The following is an 18,788-nucleotide window of genomic DNA, read 5'->3' on the forward strand; positions in this document are numbered from 1 at the left end:
TCTGGCTGCCCTCAGTATTTTCTCCTTCATTTCAACCCTGGTGAATCTGGCGATTATGTGCCTTGAGGTTGGTCTTCTTGAGGAATATTTTTGTGGTGTTCTCTGTATTCCTGGAGTTGAATATTGTCCTGCCTTGCTAGGTTAGGAAAGTTTTCCTGAATAATATCCTGAAGCGTATTTTCCAGCTTGAATTGATTCTCTTCGTCACATTCAGGTACACCTATCAAACGTATTTGTATTTTTACTAATTTTTGTATTTTTAGTAGAGATGGGGTTTCACCATGTTAGCCAAGATGGTCTCAATCTCTTGACCTCGTGATCCACCTGCCTTGGCCTCCCAAAGTGCTGGGATTACAGGCATGAGCCACCGTGAGGTCCTGGGCTTTTCTTTGATAGGAGACTTTATCATGGTTTCAGTCTTGTTGTTTATTATTAGTTTGTTGAGGCTATTTCCTCACGGTTTGTACTTGGTAGTTTTGTATGTGTCTAGGAATCTATTTCTTCTAGGTTTTCCAGTTTGTTGGCATATTGTTGTTCATAATAGTTTAATGATTCTTTGATTTTTTTTTAGACTTAATTTTATTTACTTCTGCTCTTGTCTCTATATTTCTTTCCTTCTACTAATTTTGGGTTTGGTTTGTTCTTGCTTTTTGAACCTTGAGGTTCGTTGTTAGGTTGTTTATTTGAAGTCTTTCTACTTTTTTGATACAGGCTTTTGCTGCTATAAATTTCCCTCTTAGTACTGTTTTACTGTATCCCATAGATTTTGGTATGTTGTATTTTTGTTTTATTTGTTTCAAGAAATTTTTTAATTTCCTTCTTAATTTCTTACTTGACTCATTAGTTGTTCAGGAGCATGTTGTTTAATTTCCATGTGTGTGTATTTTCGAAGGTTTCTCTTGTTATTGACTTTTAGTTTTATTCCATTGTGGTCAGAAAATAAACCTGATACTATCTCTTATCTTTTTTGAATTTATTGAGACTTGTTTTGTGGCCTAAGATATGATCTGTTCCAGAGAATGTTCTCTGTGCTTATGAAAGGAACATGTATCCTGCTGCAGTTGGATGCAGGTTCTATTAGTGTCATTAAGGCCTGGTCTTGTTCATAGTTGAAATCTCCATGTTTCTCTGTTGATTTTCTGTCTGGTTATTCTGTCCGTTACTAAGAATGGGGTATTGAAGTCTCCTGCTGCTGTCATATTGCATTCTGTCTCTCCCTTTAGATCTATTAATGTTTGCTTTATGTACTTCGGAGTTCTAGTGTTGGGTGCATAGATATTTATAATTGTTATACCCTTTTACTGAATTGACCCCTTTATTATTATATAGTGACCTTCTTTGTCTCTTTTTACAGTCTTTGATTTGTAGTCTGTTTTATTTGATATACGTATAGCTCCTCCTCCTCTTTTTGGTCTCCAGTTGCATGGAATATCTTTTTCTGGTTGCATGGAAATGTCAGGCGTAACTGACATTTACAGAACATTTCACCCAACTGCTGCAGAATATGTGTTCTTTTCATCAGCACATAGAACTTGCATGCCTTTATAGGTGAAGTGCATTTCTTGTAGGCAGCATAGAGGTGGGTCTTATTTCTTTATTCAGACACGCTTTACCTTTTTTTTTCCTTTAAAAAATATTTTTATTCCTTTTTAAAGCTTTCAGTAGGCTTTTGGGGAACAGTGTTGTTTGGGTACGTGGATAAGTTATTTAGTGGTAATTTCTGAGATTTTGGCACACTTATCTCCTGAACAGTGTACACTGTACCCAATGTGTACTCTTTTATCCCTTGCCTCCCTCCTATCCTTGCTTCTGAGTCCCCAAAGTTCACTGTATTATTCTTATGTCTTTTTGTCCTCGTAGCTTAGCTCCTACCTGTGAGGGAGAAACATATGATGTTTGATTTTCTATTCCTGAGTTACTTTACTTAGAATAATGGTCTCTAATTCCAACCAGATTGCTGCAAATGTCATTATTTTCTTCCTTTTTATGGCTGAATAGTATTCCATGTTGTGTGTATATATGTTTGTGTGTGTGTTCATGTGTATATATGAGATGTGTATATATATATATATTTTTTTTTCTTTATCCACGTTTTAATTGATGAGCATTTGGGCTGGTTCCATATTTTTGCAATTGCAAATTGTGCTGCTGTAAACATGCGTGTGCAAGTGTATTTTACGTATAATGACTTCTTTTCCTCTGGATAGGTACCCAGTATTGAGATTGTTGGATCAAATGATAGATCTACTTTTAGTTCTTTAAGGAATCTCCACACTGTTTTCTATAATGGTTGTACTAGTTTACATTCCCACCAGCAGTGTAAAAGTGTTCCCTTTTCACCACATCCCTGCCAACATCAATTTAAAAAAAAAATTTTAAATATTATGGCCATTTTTGCAGAAGTAAGTTAGTATTGAGTTCTGGCTTTGATTTGCATTTCCTTGATAATTATTGATGTTAAGCATTTTTCATATGTTTTTGGCCATTTGTATATCTTCTTTTGAGAATTTTCTATTCATGTCCTTAGCCCATTTTTTGATGGGATTTTTTTCTTGCTGATTTGTTTGAGCTCTTTATGTAGATTCTGGATATTAGTTCTTTATAGAATGCATAGTTTGAAGATTTTTTTCCTACGCTGTGGGTTGCCTGTTTGGTCTGCTTGCTGATTATTTCTTTTGCTTTGCTGAAGCCTTTTAGTTTAATTAAGTCTCATCTATTTATCTTTGGTTTTGTTGCATTTGCTTTTGGATTCTTGTTCATGACTTTGCCCAAGCCAAGGTTTAGAAGGGTTTTTCCAGTGCCGTCTTGTAGCATTTTTATGCCTTTAGGTCTTAAGTCTTTGATCCATCTTGAGTTGATTTTTGTATAATGTTAGAGATGAGGATCCAGTTTCATTCTTCTACATGTGGCTTGCTAATTGTCTCAGCACCGTTTGTTGAATAGGGTGTCCTTTCCCTAGTTTATGTTTTTGTTGGCTTTGTCAAAGATCAGTTGGCTATAAGTATTTGGCTTTCTTTCTGGGTTCATTATTCTGTTCCATTGGTCAGTGTGCCTGTTTTTAGGCTAGTCCCATGCTGTTTTGGTGACTATAGCCTTGTAGTGTAGTTTTAAGTCAGGTAACGTGATGACCCCAGGTTAGTTATTTTTGCTTAGTCTTGCTTTGGCTATGTGGACTCCTTTTTGGTTCCATCTGAATTTTAGGATTGTTTTTTTCTAGATCTGTGAAAATTGATAGGTTTTTTTTTTGAGAGGGAGTCTCGCTTTGTCGCCCATTCTGGAGTGCAGCGGTGTAATCTTGGCTCACCGCAACCTCTGCCTCCTGGGTTCAAGCGATTCTCCTGCCTCAGCCTCCTGAGTAACTGGGATTATAGGTGTGTGCCAGCATACCCAGCTAATTTTTGTGTATTTTTAGTAGAGACAGGGTTTTGCCCTGTTGGCCAGGTTGGTCTCGAACTCCTGACCTCAGAGCATTCTCCCACCTTGGCCTTCCGAACTGCTAGAATTACAGGCATGCGCCATTGTGCCCAGCCAATAATGCTGTTTTGATGGGAATTGCATTGGATTTGTATATTGTTTTTGCCATTATGAACTTTTCACAATATTTATTCCACCCATCCATGAGCATGCAATGTGTTTCCGTTTGTGTTCATGATTTCTTTCAGCAGTGTTTGTAGTTTTCCTTGTAGAGGTCTTTCACCTCCTTGGTTAGGTATAATCCTAAGTATTTTACTATTTTGCAGCTATTGTAAAAGGGCTTGAGCTTTTAATTTGATTCTCAGCTTGGTTGCTATTGGTGTATAGCAGTACTACTGATTTGTTGTGTATGTTGATACTGTATCCTGAAACTTTCTGAATTCATTTATCAGTTATAGGAGCTTTTTGGATGAGTCATAAGGGTTTTCTAGGTATACGATAATATCATCAGCGAGCAGTGACAATTTTACTTCCTCTTTACCGATTTGGATGCCCTTTATTTCTTTCTCTTGTCTGACCGCTCTGGCTGGAACTTCCAGTACTATGTTGAATAGAAGTGGTGAAAATAGGTATTCTTGTCTTGTTCCAGTTCTCAGGGAGAATGCTTTCAAGGTTTCCCATTCAGTATAATGTTGGCTGTGGGTCTGTCATAGATGGCTTTTATTACCTTAGGGTGTGTCCCTTCTATACTGGTTTTGCTGAGTGTTTTAATCATAAAGGGATGCTGGATTTTATCAGTTGCTTTTTCTGAGTCTATAGAGATGATCATGTGTGTTTGTTTTTGTTTCCTTTTGTTTTTTTTTAGACTATTGCTTTGTCTGTCAGGCTGGAGTGCAGTGGTGCAATCTTGGCTCACTGCATCCTCCACCTCTCGGATTCAAGTGATTATCCTGCCTCAGCCTCCTGATTAGCTGGGATTACAGGTGCCTGCCACAACACCCAGCTAATTTTTGTAATTTTAGTAGAGTCAGGGTTTCACTGTGTTGGTTAGGCTGTTCTCTAACTCCTGACCTCAAGTGATCCACCCACCTTGGCCTCTCAAAGTGCTGGGATTATACGCATGAGCCACTGCCCCTGGCCGATCATGTGATTTTTGTTTTTAATTCTGTTTATGTGGTGTATCGCATTTATGGACTTGCATATGTTAAACCATCCCTGCTTCCCTGGTATGAAACCCACTTGATTGTAGTGGATTTTGTTTTAGATAATGCTGCTGGGTTCTGTTAGCTAGTATTTTGCTGAGAATTTTTGCATCTATGTTCAGCAGGGTTATTGGTCTGTAGTTTTCTTTTTCTGTTAACGTCATTTCTTGGTTTTGGTATTAGGGTGAAACTGGCTTCATAGAATGATTTAAGGTGGATTCTCTCTGTCTTTTGGAATAGTGTCAGCAGGATTGGTACCATTTCTTCTTTGAATGTCTGGTAGAATTCAGCTGTGAATCTCTCTGGTTCTGGACTTTTTTTGTTGGCAATTTTTTCTATTACCATTTCAATCTCACTGCTTGTTATTGGCCTGTTCAGAGTTTCTGTTTCTTCCTTGTTTACTCTAGGAGGGTTGTACATTTCCAGGAACATACCCATCTCCCTAGGTTTTCTAGTTTGTGTGTCTAGAGGTGTTCATAGTAGCCTTGAGTGATCTTTTGTATTTCTGTGGTATCAGTTGTAATATATCCCATTTCATCTCTAATTGAGTTAATTTGGATCTTCTCTCTTCCTTTCTTGGTTAATCTCACTAATGGTCTAATAATTTTGTTTCTCTTATCAAAGAACCAGCTTTTGGTTTTGTTTGTCTTTTGTATGTTTGTTGTTGTTGTTGTTTCAGTTTCATTTAGTTCTGCTATGATCTTTGTTATTTCTTTTCTTCTGCTGGGTTTGGGTTTGGTTTGGTCTTGTTTCTCTAGTTCCTTGAGTTATAATTTTAGATTGTCTATTTGTGCTCTGTCGGGCTGTTTGATATAGGCGTTTAATGCTATGAACTTTCCTCTTAGCACTGCTTTTGCTGTATCCCAGAGATTTCAATAGGTTGTGTCATTATCATTCATTCCAAAAAGTTTTTTAAACTTCCATCTTGATTTCATTGTTGACCCAGCAGTCATTCAGGAGCAGGTTATTTAATGTCCATGTATTTGCATGGTTTTAAGGGTTCCTTTGGAGTTGACTTCCAGTTTTATTTCACTGTGATCTGAGAGAGTACTTGATATAATTTTGATTTTCTTAAATTTATTGAGACTGGTTTTGTGGCCTATCATACGTTCTGTCTTGGAGAATGTTGAATGTGCTGATGAGTAGAGTGTATATTCTGCAGTTGTCAAGTACAATGTTCTGTAAATATCTTTAAGTCCCTTTATTCTAGGGTATATTTTTAGTTCATTGTTTCTTGACTTTCTGTCTTGATGTCTTGTCTAGTGCTGTCAGTGGAGTATTGAAGTCCCCCATTATTATTGTGTTGCTGTCTATCGCATTTTTAGGTCCAGTGGTAATTGTTTTATAAATTTGGGAGCTCCAGTGTTAGGTGCATATATAGGGTTCTGATATTTTCCTATTGGACTAGACCTTTTATCATTGTATAATGTCCGTCTTTGTCTTTTTAAACTGATGTTGCTTTAAAGTCTGTTTTGTCTGATACAAGAATTGCTATTCCTGCTTGCTTTTGGTGTTGATTTGCCTGGAATATCTTCTTCCACCCCTTTTCCTTAAGTTTATTTGTATTCTTAAGTGTTAGGTGAGTCTCTTAAAGACAGAAGATCCTTCTTGGTGAATTCTTTCTCATTCTGCTGTTCTGCATCTTTTCAGTGGAACATTTAAGCCATTTACATTCAGCGTTAGTACTGAGATGTGAGGTACTATTCTATTCATTGTGCTAGCGCATGAATACCTTGTTGTTGTTTATTCATTGTATTATTGTTTTATAGGTCCTGTGAGATTTATGTTCTAAGAAGTTTCTATTTTGGTGTATTTTAAAGTTCTGGTTCAAGATTTTAGCTCCTTTTAACAGTTCTTTTAATGTTGGCTTGGTAGTGGCAAATTCTCTCAGCATTTGTTTGCCTGAAAAAAGACTATCTTTCTTCATTTAGGAATCTTAGGTTCACTGGCTACAAAATTATTCTTGACTAATTGTTTTTGTAAGGAGGCTAAAGATGGGGCCCCAGTCCTTTCTAGCTTGTAGGGTTCTTGCTGAGAAATCGGCTGTTAATCTGATAGGCTTTTCTTTATAGCTTACCTGATGCTTTTGCCTCACAGCTCTTAAGATTCTTTTCTTCATCTTGACTTTAGATAACCTGATGACCATGTGCCTAGGTGATGATCTTTTTGTGATGAATTTCCCAGCTGTTCTTTGAGCTTCTTGTATTTGAATGTCTGTGTTAGATATAGTGAACTCCAAGTTTCTCTTCAAAGAATCAGTATGTCAGTATGTTCAGCTCTCTTATTCTTTAATTCTCCATTTTAAACTTCCTTGTGGTTTCAGTAAACAGCCTTTCCACCAGTTCTAATCGGTAGTTCTCATCTGTTCCCCCAGTCCCGTGCTCTGTCCTGACTTATCATGGTTACCTACTCCAGTCACCTGCCCTGGTCACCTGCTTTGAGCTCAGTCATCCCGGTCACCTGCTCTGACCTGTCCCGTAACCATCCTTCCTGCTAAACTACCCATCCCACCACTCTGGCTCGTACCCCTGCTTTAAAACAGCCAATTGTAATTAGCTTAGACTGTGCCATCTAATGCTAGCCAATAGGGGACAACACAGCAGTAGGGGCTACCTGCGTCAGGCATAAGAACCCCCTCCCCTCCCTTATCCAGGTGTACGTTCACCATTGCTCCATCTGTGAGACGCACCCTTCTATAGAAGTAAATTGCCTTGCTGAGGAAATTGATATTTGAATGCTACTTCTTTTGTGGCACCAAAAATTTACATATAAGATCTAGATCTCTAGTGAAGCCAGAAGTTTTCCTCGATTATTCCGTCAAATATGTTTTCCAAATCTTTTGATTTCTCTTCTTCCTCAGGAACATCAGTTATTCTTAGGTTTAGTCGTTTAATGTAATCCCAGACTTCTTGGAGCCTTAGTTTTTTTTTTTTTTTTTTTTTTTTTTTTTTTTTTTTTTTTTTTTTTTTTTTTTTTAATTCTTTTTTGTCTCTGTCATATGGGGTTCATTCAAAAGCCTTATCTTTGAGCACTGAAGTTTTTTCCTCTACTTATTTGATTCGTTGTTGAGACTCTCTGGTATATTCTGGATTTCTCGAAGTGTGTTCTTTATTTCCAGAAGTTGTGATTGTTTTTTATTTATTCTACTTATTTCTCTGGAGATTTTTCCATTTCATATACTGTAACACTTTTTAAATTTCTTTAAATTGGTATTCACCTTTCTCTGCTGCATGTTTGAGTAGTTTAATAATCAACCTTCTGAATTATTTTTCTGGCAATTCAGAAATCTCTTCTTGGTTTGAATCCATTGCTGGTGAGCTAGTGTGATCTTTTGGAAGTTTAAAGAACTGTGTTTTGTCATATTACCAGAATTTTTTTCTGATTCCTTCTCATTTGTGTAGACTGTGTCAGAGGAAAGATCTGGGGCTCAAGGGCTGCTGTTCAGATTCTTTTGTCCCATGGGTTACTCCCTTGATGTGGCGCTCTTCCCTTACCCTAGGGATGGGGCTTCCTGAAAGCCAGACTGCAGTGATTATTTCTCTTCTAGGTCTAGCCATCCAGTTTTGCTATTGGGCTCTGGGCTGTTACTGGGGAATGAATGTCTGCAAAGAGTCCTGTGATGTGGTCTGTCTCCGGTCTCTCAGCCGTGAATACCAGTACCTGTTCCGCTGTAGGTAGCAGGGAGTGAGGTGCGCTCTGTGTGGGACCTTGGTTATTGTTTTGTTTAGTGCACTCGTTTTCTTGTATGCTGGTTGTGCTGGCAGTAAAAGTTGTCACATGGACAGACTCAGGACCTCTGGTTAGCCAGGATGTTACTGGTGGTGGAAGTAGCTCTTATTTTCTCCTTTTTGGGGGCAGGGTTATTCTTTTATGAGTTGCTGTAGTTTGTGTTGGTTAGCCTTCAACCAGGAGGTGGCACTTTCAAGAGAGCATCAGCTTTGCTAGTATGGGGAGGTTACCAGCTTGCCCCTAGGGTTGCCTGGATAAGTACTTGGGTTTCTCAGGTGAGGGGTAGGACCATAGAGCTCCCAAGAGATTATGTCTTTTGCCTTTGGCTACCAGGACAGGCAGAGAAAGACCATCAGGTGGGGCAGGTTAGGCTATCAGAGCTCAGACTCCTTGGACGGAGCTTGCTGCAGCCTCTGTGGGGAATGGGGGTGTGTTTCCTGGGCCCATGTGTAACAACCTACCCTTGGCTAGCATAACTGACTCCATTTTAGCTATAAACTCCAACCTGGCTTCCCTCCTCCTTACCGCAGCCCCTTGGGGTGCAAAACTGGGTCACATTGCACTTAGAAGCATTGAAGCGTACTGTTACCATTGTACTGCATCCTGCTTGGCATACTTCCCCACTGCTATTGTAAGAAAAAAGTTTCTCTTTGATCATTGTGTAGAAGGAGCCTGATTGCCCTCGTCCTGGTAATTGTATGGAAACCACCTGTGCCCACAACCCCTTCCTCTAACCTGCTTTTCTGCTTCAGCTAGGTACTCCCCTCCCCTACCTAAATCAGGGTATAAAAGATAAGCAGGGCCCTTCCTCGGAGCTGAGAGAATTTTGAGCGTTAGCTGTCTCTCGGTTGCTAATTAATAAAGGACTCTTAATTCGGAACTCTGAGCGTGGCACGTTCCTTTTAACTTGCTCGGTTGCAACACATGGAGTTACATTTCCAAGGAGATTGTGGCTGCCTCTGCTGCATCATACAAGTTGCCAGGGAAAAGCTGGCAGTGACAGGCCTCACCCAGCTCCCACATAGCCAGAAGGCTAGTCTCACTCTTGCAGTGCTCCCCTAACAGCACCAAGTTTATATCCAGGCAGCTGGTGAGCATGGCTGGGAACTTGCCCCAGGCTGTGAGCATCCTTGCTGAGAAAGCAAGCAGAGCTTTCAGGCTTCACCCCTCCCACCGTTCTGTGTTTGTATCTGCACTTCCCATTCACTACCCATCCCCAGAAAATTCTGCCCTGGAAAATTCATGTGCAGTCAAAATTATTTTGAAGTTCAACCAGAAGTTTCCTTCTCCCTGTGTTTTTTTCCCAATTCCACTGGCAGCCCTCTCCAAGGACTCCTGTGAGATAGTCAGAAATGGCTTCCCTGGCAGCCAGGAGTGCCTACAGGGCTCTTCCCCCCTGCTTCTTTTACTGTTCTCTTTCGCTGGGCTCCCTAAACTCATTTCACTTCTAGGTAAGGTTAAACCCTTCTCCTGTGATCTGGATTTTCGGGTTCTTCAGTGAGGATGTGTGTTCGTAGGTGAACTTACGCCCCTCAGACTTTGGGCACTTAGAGTTTATCGGCTCTCACAGAGTCTGTGGTAGCATGCTGCTTCTTTCAAAGGGTTTGTGAATTCTTTCGGTTTTCCTGGTATGTTCCTACAGTAGTTCTTGGAGCAAAAGTTCGTGATATGAGGAGTCTCCACACGCTGTTCTGTCCGTCTGAGTGGAAGCTGCAAGTTATTCCTGCCTGCTGTCTTTCATTGTCCTCTATTCCTCCATTCTGTGCCTTAAATTTTAATTGGAGAATTGAGTCCATTTACATTCAGTGTTGTTATTGATAATAAGGACTTAATGCTATAATTTTCTTGCTTATTTTTTGGTGGTTTTGTAACTCGTCTTTTCCTTTCTTACTGCCTTCTTTCGTGGATAAGTGATTTTCTTCAGTAGTATGTTTTGATTCATTGTGAAGTAAATCTATTATAGGTTTTTGCATTGTGGTTACTATGGGGCTTACAAAAAACATAACAGGTTATTTTAAAGAGGTGACAACTTACCTTAGATCACAAAAGAATAGTAACAAACAAAAAAATGAAAAAGAAAACTCTACACTTTAACTCCATCCACCCCACATTTTGACTTTATATTGTCTCAATTACTTATTAATATTTTTATGTTGAATGTCTTATAACAGGTTGCTGTAGCTGTTATTGTTTTTGATAAATTTGTATTTTGTGTTATGAGTGGAGGGCATGCCACATTTACAGTAGTGGAGTATCCTGGATTTGTCCATGTACATAATTTTACCAGTGGGTTTTTAATAATCAAATCTTCATTTTTAACAGCGGGGTTTTTTTTGTTTGGTTGGTTTTTTTGTTGTTGTTGTTTTGTTTTTTCATTTAGATTGAAGAATTCCCTTTAGCATTCCTTTTAAGGTGGGTCTCGTCGTGGTGGATTCTCTCAGCTTTTGTTTGTCCTGAAAGACCTTTTTCTTTCCATATTTGAAGGGTAGCTTTGCTAGATACAGTATTCTTGGATGGCAGGGGTTCTTTTGTTGTTGTTTTTTTGTTTTTTCTTTCAGCACTTTGAAAATGTCCCACTCCCTGCTGGCCTGTATGGTTTTTGTTGAGAAGTCTGTTGCCACACTGATTGAAGCTCCTTTATATGTATTTTGCTTCTTTTCTCTTGCTGTTTTAGTATCTGCTCTTTGTCCTTGATTTCAGAATCTGAGTATTCTAATGCCTTGGGGTGTTTGTTATTCTCTGACTTTCCTGTACTTGGAGATTTATGCCTTTCTCAAGTTGTAGAAAGTTTTCTGTTATTATTATTATTATTTTTGAATAAACATTCTATGCCTCACTCTTGCTCTGCACCCTCTTGAACACCAGTCATTCTTAGATTTAGTCTTTTGAGGTAATTTTCTATATCTTGTAGGTGGTCTTCATTTCTTTTTATTTTTTTTCTTTTTTTATTTCCCCTGTCACTGTAGTTCAAATGGCCTTTCTTTGAGCTCACTGACCCTCCTTTACTTGATTCTTTCTACTGTTGAGAGTCTCTAATGAATTTTTCAGTTCAGCAAATGTATTTCTTAGTTCCAAGATTTCTGTTTGATTTTTAAAAATTATTTTAATGTGGTTGGGCGTGGTGGCTCACACAACACCAAAGTGTTGGTGTAATCCCAACACTTTGGGAGGCTGAGTCAGGTGGATTACGAGGTCAGGAGTTCGAGACCAGCCTGACCAACACGGTGAAACTACGTCTCTACTAAAAATACAAAAATTAGCTGGGCGTGTTGGGCACCTGTAATCCCAGCTACTCAGGAGGCTGAGGCAGGAGAATTGCTTGAACCCGGGAGGTGGAGGTTGCAGTGAGTCAAGATTGTGCTGCTGTGCTCCAGTCTTGGCGACAGTGCGAGACTCTGTCTCAAAAAAAAAAAGAAAAAGAAAAAAAATTAATCTGTTTGTTAAATTTCTGAATTCCTTTTCTGTGTTATTCTGGAGATTGTGGAGTTTCCTTAAAACTGCTATTTTGCATTGTAGGTCAGAGAGTTAATATATTGCCATCTCACTTTGTCTGTTTAGAGAGGTCCTCGTTCTCTTTTTGCTGTTGTTTCTTGTGGATATACATCTGTGTCTTTGCATTGAAGCATTGTTTATTTTATTCCTATCTCCTCTGTCTTATTTCTGTTTTTATTGGATACATTTGCTTAGAGATTCTTTGTATTTTACCTGCAGATTTCTTTTTTTCTTTCAGTAGGTCACTGCTTCTTTTCAGCACTAGACTGTACCTTAAACCCAAGTCTGCCTTAGTTCTAGTAAACAATCGAATGCCACTCACGTTGAATGGGGGAGGTCCCCAAAGGGATATCCTGTTAGTGTGGGAAGGCTGGCTAGGCAGCCTCCATGCCCAGTGGACCTGTGGAACGAACCTCCTGCAGTGTGGTGCTGTTGAGCAGCCACTTTGATTTGGTGTCTCCTTTGGCTGAGTTACAGAGCAGAGTTTCTAGGGCTGCAGGTGGAAGTGGCACCTCTCTCCTTTTTCTCTGGCTGTCCTCGAGGTTATGTCTGCCCTCAGGTATCATAGTGTTTTCCATGGGTTAAGGCAGGGACAGTTCTCCTGCCAGGGAGCCCAAGATGATGGGGAAGCTGGTTGACCACCATGATCCCACTTTTTGTGTAGAAACCATGAGTCGGGGACATTTCCCATGTGCTTGGTGCCAAGGCAGGTTTGGGAAGGAATGATACAGAGATGGAAGTCCATTTCTGTTCCTGTCTTCTCCGAGTTTTCTCATTTCTCTGTGGCCCTGAGAACTGTCTCATCCTCATGTTTGAGTTTTGGGGTATTGCTGGTGCTGTACACTTGATTTTGGTTTTCTGTGGTGGAGAGTGAAGCTAGCTCACTTCTATACCCACATTTTGGAACTGGAAGCCCTGAAATTATTTTCTTATGTATGTATTTGAGGTTTATTTACAAATACCATGATAGAGTGAATTTGTTTCTCTTTTATGTGACGAAAATAGGACATTGTTAACTGTGGTGCATGACACAAACCTACTTGAATAATCTTTTGGTTGAGAGAAAAGAACTTGATAAATTCTTGACCTTTTTTTTAAGTCAATATAGTCTCCTAAAACACTGAGATAATAGGGGAAATGGCTTTGTACTGAGTTACAGCCAGTAAGTAATGCAGATGTGATAGGAAGTTTCAGAAAAATGAGCCTTCTTGGTGTCACTGATTGTTCAGAAAGGGAATGTTTGGTGCAATCTGGTGACTTTCTTCGATTTTAGAAAAGCAAATTTCATAAATTCAGAAAGTAAACCTTTTCTGTTGTATGCCTAAAGAGTTAAAAATGAATTGCTTCAAAAGTACTGTAATTTCTAAAAGTGGATATTCTGTCTAAACCTAACAGTCCTGATGAGGAGCAAAAGTGTACCTTTGTCAGATGTGTTCCGGTTACGGTTTTAAAGGATGTAGCAAATAGCAAAATAAGAGGCAGAGGCCTATAATTCTTCTTTTAGCTTAGTCTCAGAATCTTCTGAAAGTGATGAAGCTCTTAACTGCCAAATGGATTTTAAGTTATATTCACAGAGCCAGTGGCGGAAAAAAAACAACCCAGGAAATGATAGAAGCACTGCTTGGGAAAGATGATGTAATATTAATATGCCACAGAAAGAAGGCAGATCTAATCAACTCCTGTTTTGTTTTAATATTTTCTTTTAGAACAAAACAATGATTGGGAACCTAATTTTCAGTACTTAAATATTATCTTTGATATAGCCAAAATTAATGGTTACTGGTAAAAACACAACTTTTTGAAAACAAAATCCTTCTCTTTTGCCATATTCCCAGAGGGAGAGGCCTAACGTTTCTCTTTCAGAGAAACCACAGTCCCTAGCCTATTGTGGAACTTGTGACCTAGTTGGGGCCGGATTGGGGTGGGGTAGGAAGACATAATTGTAAAACAATTAGACAAACGTCCAATTTCAGCAAATGCAAGATATTAATAAATGGTAGGATACACACACGCCTGATAAAGGAATTTCAAATAGGGAAAATCCTCAGAGGGAAGGGACTAATCAGGAGGGCTTTATGAAGACGGTAAACCTTGAACTGGACTTTTGAAACAAAACAGTTTAATTAGTGGAAAGAAATACTGTCAGGAAAAGATTTTCTTTAGTGATAGTACAATAAATAGAATATTGGTAACTGAACATTTCTTTGCTGCTTATTTTATTTATTTATATATATTTAAATTTATATACATTTATATATATTTATATATAAATGTATATAAAATTTATATATAAATATATATAAAATAATATATATATAAATATATATATAAATATATATAAAAATTTATATATAAATATATATTTATATATATATAAATAAGCAGCAAAGAAATGTTGTTACCAATATTCTATTTATTTTATATATATATATATATATATATATATGAATAGATAGATAGATAGATAGATATTTTTTTTTTCAAATGGAGTCTCGCTCTGTCGCCCAGGCTGGAATGTAGTAGCGCTGTCTCCACTCAGTGCAACTTCTGCCTCCCAGGTTCAAGTGATTTTCTGGCCTTAGCCTCCCAAGTAGCTGGGTTTACAGGCATGCGCCACCATGCCCAGTTAATTTCTGCATTTTTAGTAGAGACAGCATTTTACCATGTTGGCCAGGCTGGTCTCGAACTCCTGACCTCCGGTGATCCACCCCCCCTTAGCCTCCCAAAGTGCTGGGATTATAGGAGTGAGCCACTGCACCTGGCCTGACTTATTTTATGTAAAGAACTTCTCTAAGTGGTTATCATTATTAATATTGAAACTATTTACTTTTAAGCATAGTATGTACTGTGTTCTCATTTAAATTTTGTGTCACTTCCGAAACCCTGTTATTAGTTGTTATGTTCATTTTACAGAGGAGTAACTAAGGTGCTGAGAGATAGGAGCACCACCAAGAACAGTGCCTGGCAGAAAGCAAATGTTCAGTAAACACTTGACAAATGAATAAATGAGCGAGCAAAACATGCCCAACATCATTCACACAACTGAGTGCTTGAGCCTAAATTTCACTGACTAAGGCTTACTCTTAGCCTGCACACTACATGTCTTTATTTGGATGAAGTGAGAACATTTATGAATAGAAAAAAAATGCATCTGGCAGATGAAAAGGTTTAAATAACTGAAGAATTACAACTGGTTTCATTGATGAAATAATTAAAGAGGCAGTGGAGTGTTGATGGTAAGAGCCAGGTCTTTAGAGCCAGAAAGATCTGATTTGAAATCCTGTTTCCTATATTTATTAGTTTCATAACCACCTTGATTGACAGCTTCACCTTTCTGTACCTCAGTTTTGTCATCTGTAAAATGGAATAGTGATCATTTCCTAATAGGAAAATGAGATTAAGAGGGATAATACAGGCTGGGTGCAGTGGCTCATGCCTGTAATCCCAGCACATTGGGAGGCCAAAGCATGTAGATCATGAGGTCAGAAGTTTGAGACCAGCCTGGCCAACATAGTAAAACCCCGTCTTTACTAAAAATACAAAAACTTAGCCAGACATGGTGGCAGGCGCCTGTGATCCCAGCTACTTGGGAGGCTGAGGCAGGAAAATTGCTTGAACCCAGAAGGTGGTGGCTGAAGTGAGCCAAAACCGCACCACTGCACAACAGCCTGGGCAACAGAGCGAGACTAAGTCTCAGAACAAAAATAAGTAAAAAAAAAGGGATAGATACATAGTTCTTAGCACTTAGTAAATACTCAATAAATAATTACAATAATTGTTACTAGCAGTTTAGTTCTTAAGAGAAATGACTTAATGGAGATGGTCCAGAGGAAGTTGAATCTTGCAGTGGCAGCCGGGATAAATTAGAAGAGAAGAGAGCATAGGCAAGAATAGAGCAAAGTTCTAAACTAATGTAGTTATCAGGTACTGCCTGTGACAGAGTAGGAGTATGAATGAGAAAAAGGTGGACCGTGAGGACAGGCAGACAGTGTAACGTCGTAATCAGAGTGCTGTGATAAATTTATCAGGCATTTTATATCTTGTTGGAGAATTCTGAGGTGGTTGTAGACAGTTTGCCATTGGACTTACTATTTAAATGCCCTTCAGCTTGTAGCTCAAAGCTCTAGAATTACGGTTATACTAGTTATGACATCCTGAATATATTGGTAAAACTTAATTTTCCCCTCTGGTCATCCCACTACCATAAAAACAATACCAATTTTCTGTATAGTTTTTTTGAGATCTAAAACAATCCACAAACTCTCCACACACAGTCCTCCCCCAGGTATGTGTTTTCTTGAACACAGTCTGCTGACTGAAAACCCATGTCTTTTTTATTTCAGTGCAAGCAGCTAATGAGTCAGTCTATAGACTCCAGCAGAGGGAACAGGAACGAAAAAAGGTAAAAGATCATTTGGATAATGGGGCATATAAGTTTTGGGTGTCTGTTATCATTATTATTAGCAATTGCCTTTGATCAGAAAATTATCTGAATGCAATGATTTTTACATATTTTAAAAGGGCTAATTCATTGAAGTGTTGAGGAGGTGAGATCACGTGGTCATATCATCAATATTTTTATAATTGAAATTGCAGGACTCTCTTTCTTCCTTTTCAACATTTCCATCTTTTTCCTGAAAGTGGTATTTGTCTTCTGGAGGAGAGAGAAAATAGGACTTTTACATGTAACCACAAATATCCACCAGATTGGAGATATAAATCTTTCCTTTGAGCTGAAGTCTTGAGTATATTATGTATATTTCTTCTAGAAAAGGAACATTCATGCCTATGGATAGATTATTTAATGAATAGCCATAGGAGTAATTGAATTATTTACTGGGCAGTACTTTGATTATTTGAATTATATGTTAACTAAATTCAGATGTGGAAAAATAGCACAAGATTTTAAGTTCCTGTGATAATTTGGTGTTTTTCACTTGCAGTTATCATAAAGTGTTTTTATAACTTATTTATTGCTCTAAACTAATAAAGATATATCTCACACTTATTAAGAAACATTGAAAATACTAAGTCACTCTGAAAATAATGATTTTTTGCATATGTGTGTATCAACAAATGTTACTGTCTCCATTTATCTGGAATGTGTTTTGGTTAATCCACAATAGTAGTTCAGACCTGTCACTGTATAAAAATACAATGGAATGAACCTTCTCAGAGTTTCAGTTTCTTTACCCTTTGCTTCAATCTAAATGTTGATATAAAGTTTGAAAACTCAACAATTTGATAATTTACACTTTATTGAAAATACTTGACATTTAAGACAGGTAGGAAGGCTGCCCAAGGATAGTGGGACCCAGCAGGCCAGTCTGGAAGCAGGACCATGGCCGAGCTCCTGGATGAAGTGTCAAGGCAGAGTTGTGGTCAGGGAAGTTTGTGTCAGGATGGGGTGCTTGCACAGCGGGCAGAGAGTGTGTAAAGGCAGGCAGGGCTGGGGACGTAAGTGGACAGTGTCAGACTGGACAGCAGTTATATTTTTAATTCCTCTACTTTGCTAGGTGCCACTTGGGATGATTGATTTTGTCAATTTTAAGACAATTCCTACAGTTAAGGAGCTAAAAGTCTTGGAGTCCCAAACCACTCACACTATTATAATAGAGGATAAAGTACGAACTGTGATCATTACTTTTTGGGATCTTGGCAAAGGAGTAATTTATTTAGGAAATGATGGCATTTAAGCCTGATCTTGATTGGTAAGAATTCAGTTGCTGGAAGATGAGAAGAGAGGTATTCTAGGGCAAGGGATACATTGTAAGCAAAGGCAAAAGATGTGAGAAGTCAGTTTGTCTCATGGAACTGGTATGTGGACTGTCTAAATGGATGTTTCTAGAAATTATTGTGGAGGATCTTAAATGCTGTATTAAACAATTTGCTTTGGGAGCACCCGAAACATTCTGTTTTTGAGAAGCCAAATAATGATCTGATAGAACACTGGCTGTACATTTCAACACATGCAATTCTCTTGGCTCTCAGAATAAAAATGAGGACATATCGCATGCTACGTGTTACCTCTCTGACATGTTGCTGTGTGATTTAAGCAGATTCAAGTGGTTGTGCAGCCAAACTTTAATCGGTCTGTCTTTCTAAGACATTATCAAAGCAGTTATAGTTCTGAAAAATGGCAATTTTTGTCATTTTTGAGCAGGAACTTACATTATAATTTGAACAGTTTCTCTTGTCACTTTGAACTATTTCTACTTGTGTTGTATTAGCTCTGTGTCTAGTAGGAAGATGACCAGATTGGGTAAGAAATACCTGGCTTCTTTTATTTCTGGTGTTGGTTCCCTTTTTTATCTAGCTGTAAGCCCTGAGCTTCTAGCGCCTCATCTGCAAAATAATTATCGTTCTACTTATCTGATAGATTGGTGGGTAAATTGCATTATTAAAATTATTTGAAATTACTTTGTGAATTTTATATCACTATCGAAATGTAAGGCAGCATTTTTTTCCTGCCAGCTCACTGTTTAAGACACAGGCGGTCACTGTGTGGGTAAGAGCCCTACTATATGTTAGAGTCTGTGAAGCACTTCAGAAGTCTTCCTGTTCATGATTTTGCAAATTAAAAAGTGCTGTTTGTCCATGGTTCAAAAAGCAGTGGCCACAGGAAATAAGAATATTTTAATATGAAGTACATTTCTTTTTTTTTTTTTAAACTGAGTCTCACTCCATCGCCCAGGCTAGAGGGTGGTGGTGTGATCTCAGCTTACTGCAACCTCCACCTTCCAGGTTCAAGCTATTCTCCTGCCTCAGCTTCCCAAGTAGTTGGGACTACAGGCATGCACCACCATGCCCAGCTAATTTTTGTATTTTTACTAGAGACGGGGTTGGCCAGGCTGGTCCCAAACTCCTAACGTTAGTTGATACACCGGCCTCGGCCTCCCGAAGTGCTGGGATTACAAGCATGAGCCACCACACCCAACCTGAAGTACATTT

General features: G+C 38.6%; 1 protein-coding gene across 6 annotated transcripts in view; it reads left to right on the forward strand.

Moving 5' to 3' along the window:
• BLOC1S5 (biogenesis of lysosomal organelles complex 1 subunit 5) overlaps positions 1-18,788 on the forward strand; it is a 59,767-nt gene that overhangs the window by 30,088 nt on the left and 10,891 nt on the right. For 3 of the 6 annotated variants that reach the window (XR_001824628.2, XM_037737861.1, XM_017526731.2), the window contains one exon: positions 16,181-16,243. Coding sequence is in view for 5 of the 6 variants with exons in the window: in XM_037737861.1 (XP_037593789.1) it covers positions 16,181-16,243 (63 nt within the window). In the remaining variant the exon portion in view is untranslated. The remainder of the gene's footprint in view (positions 1-16,180; positions 16,244-18,788) is intronic. The other 3 variants (XM_017526735.2, XM_017526733.2, XM_017526732.2) reach the window with 1 other exon arrangement.

The sequence above is a fragment of the Cebus imitator genome, unplaced genomic scaffold (assembly GCF_001604975.1).
Source record: "Cebus imitator isolate Cc_AM_T3 unplaced genomic scaffold, Cebus_imitator-1.0 Scaffold43, whole genome shotgun sequence".
Taxonomy (NCBI): Eukaryota; Metazoa; Chordata; class Mammalia; order Primates; family Cebidae; genus Cebus; species Cebus imitator.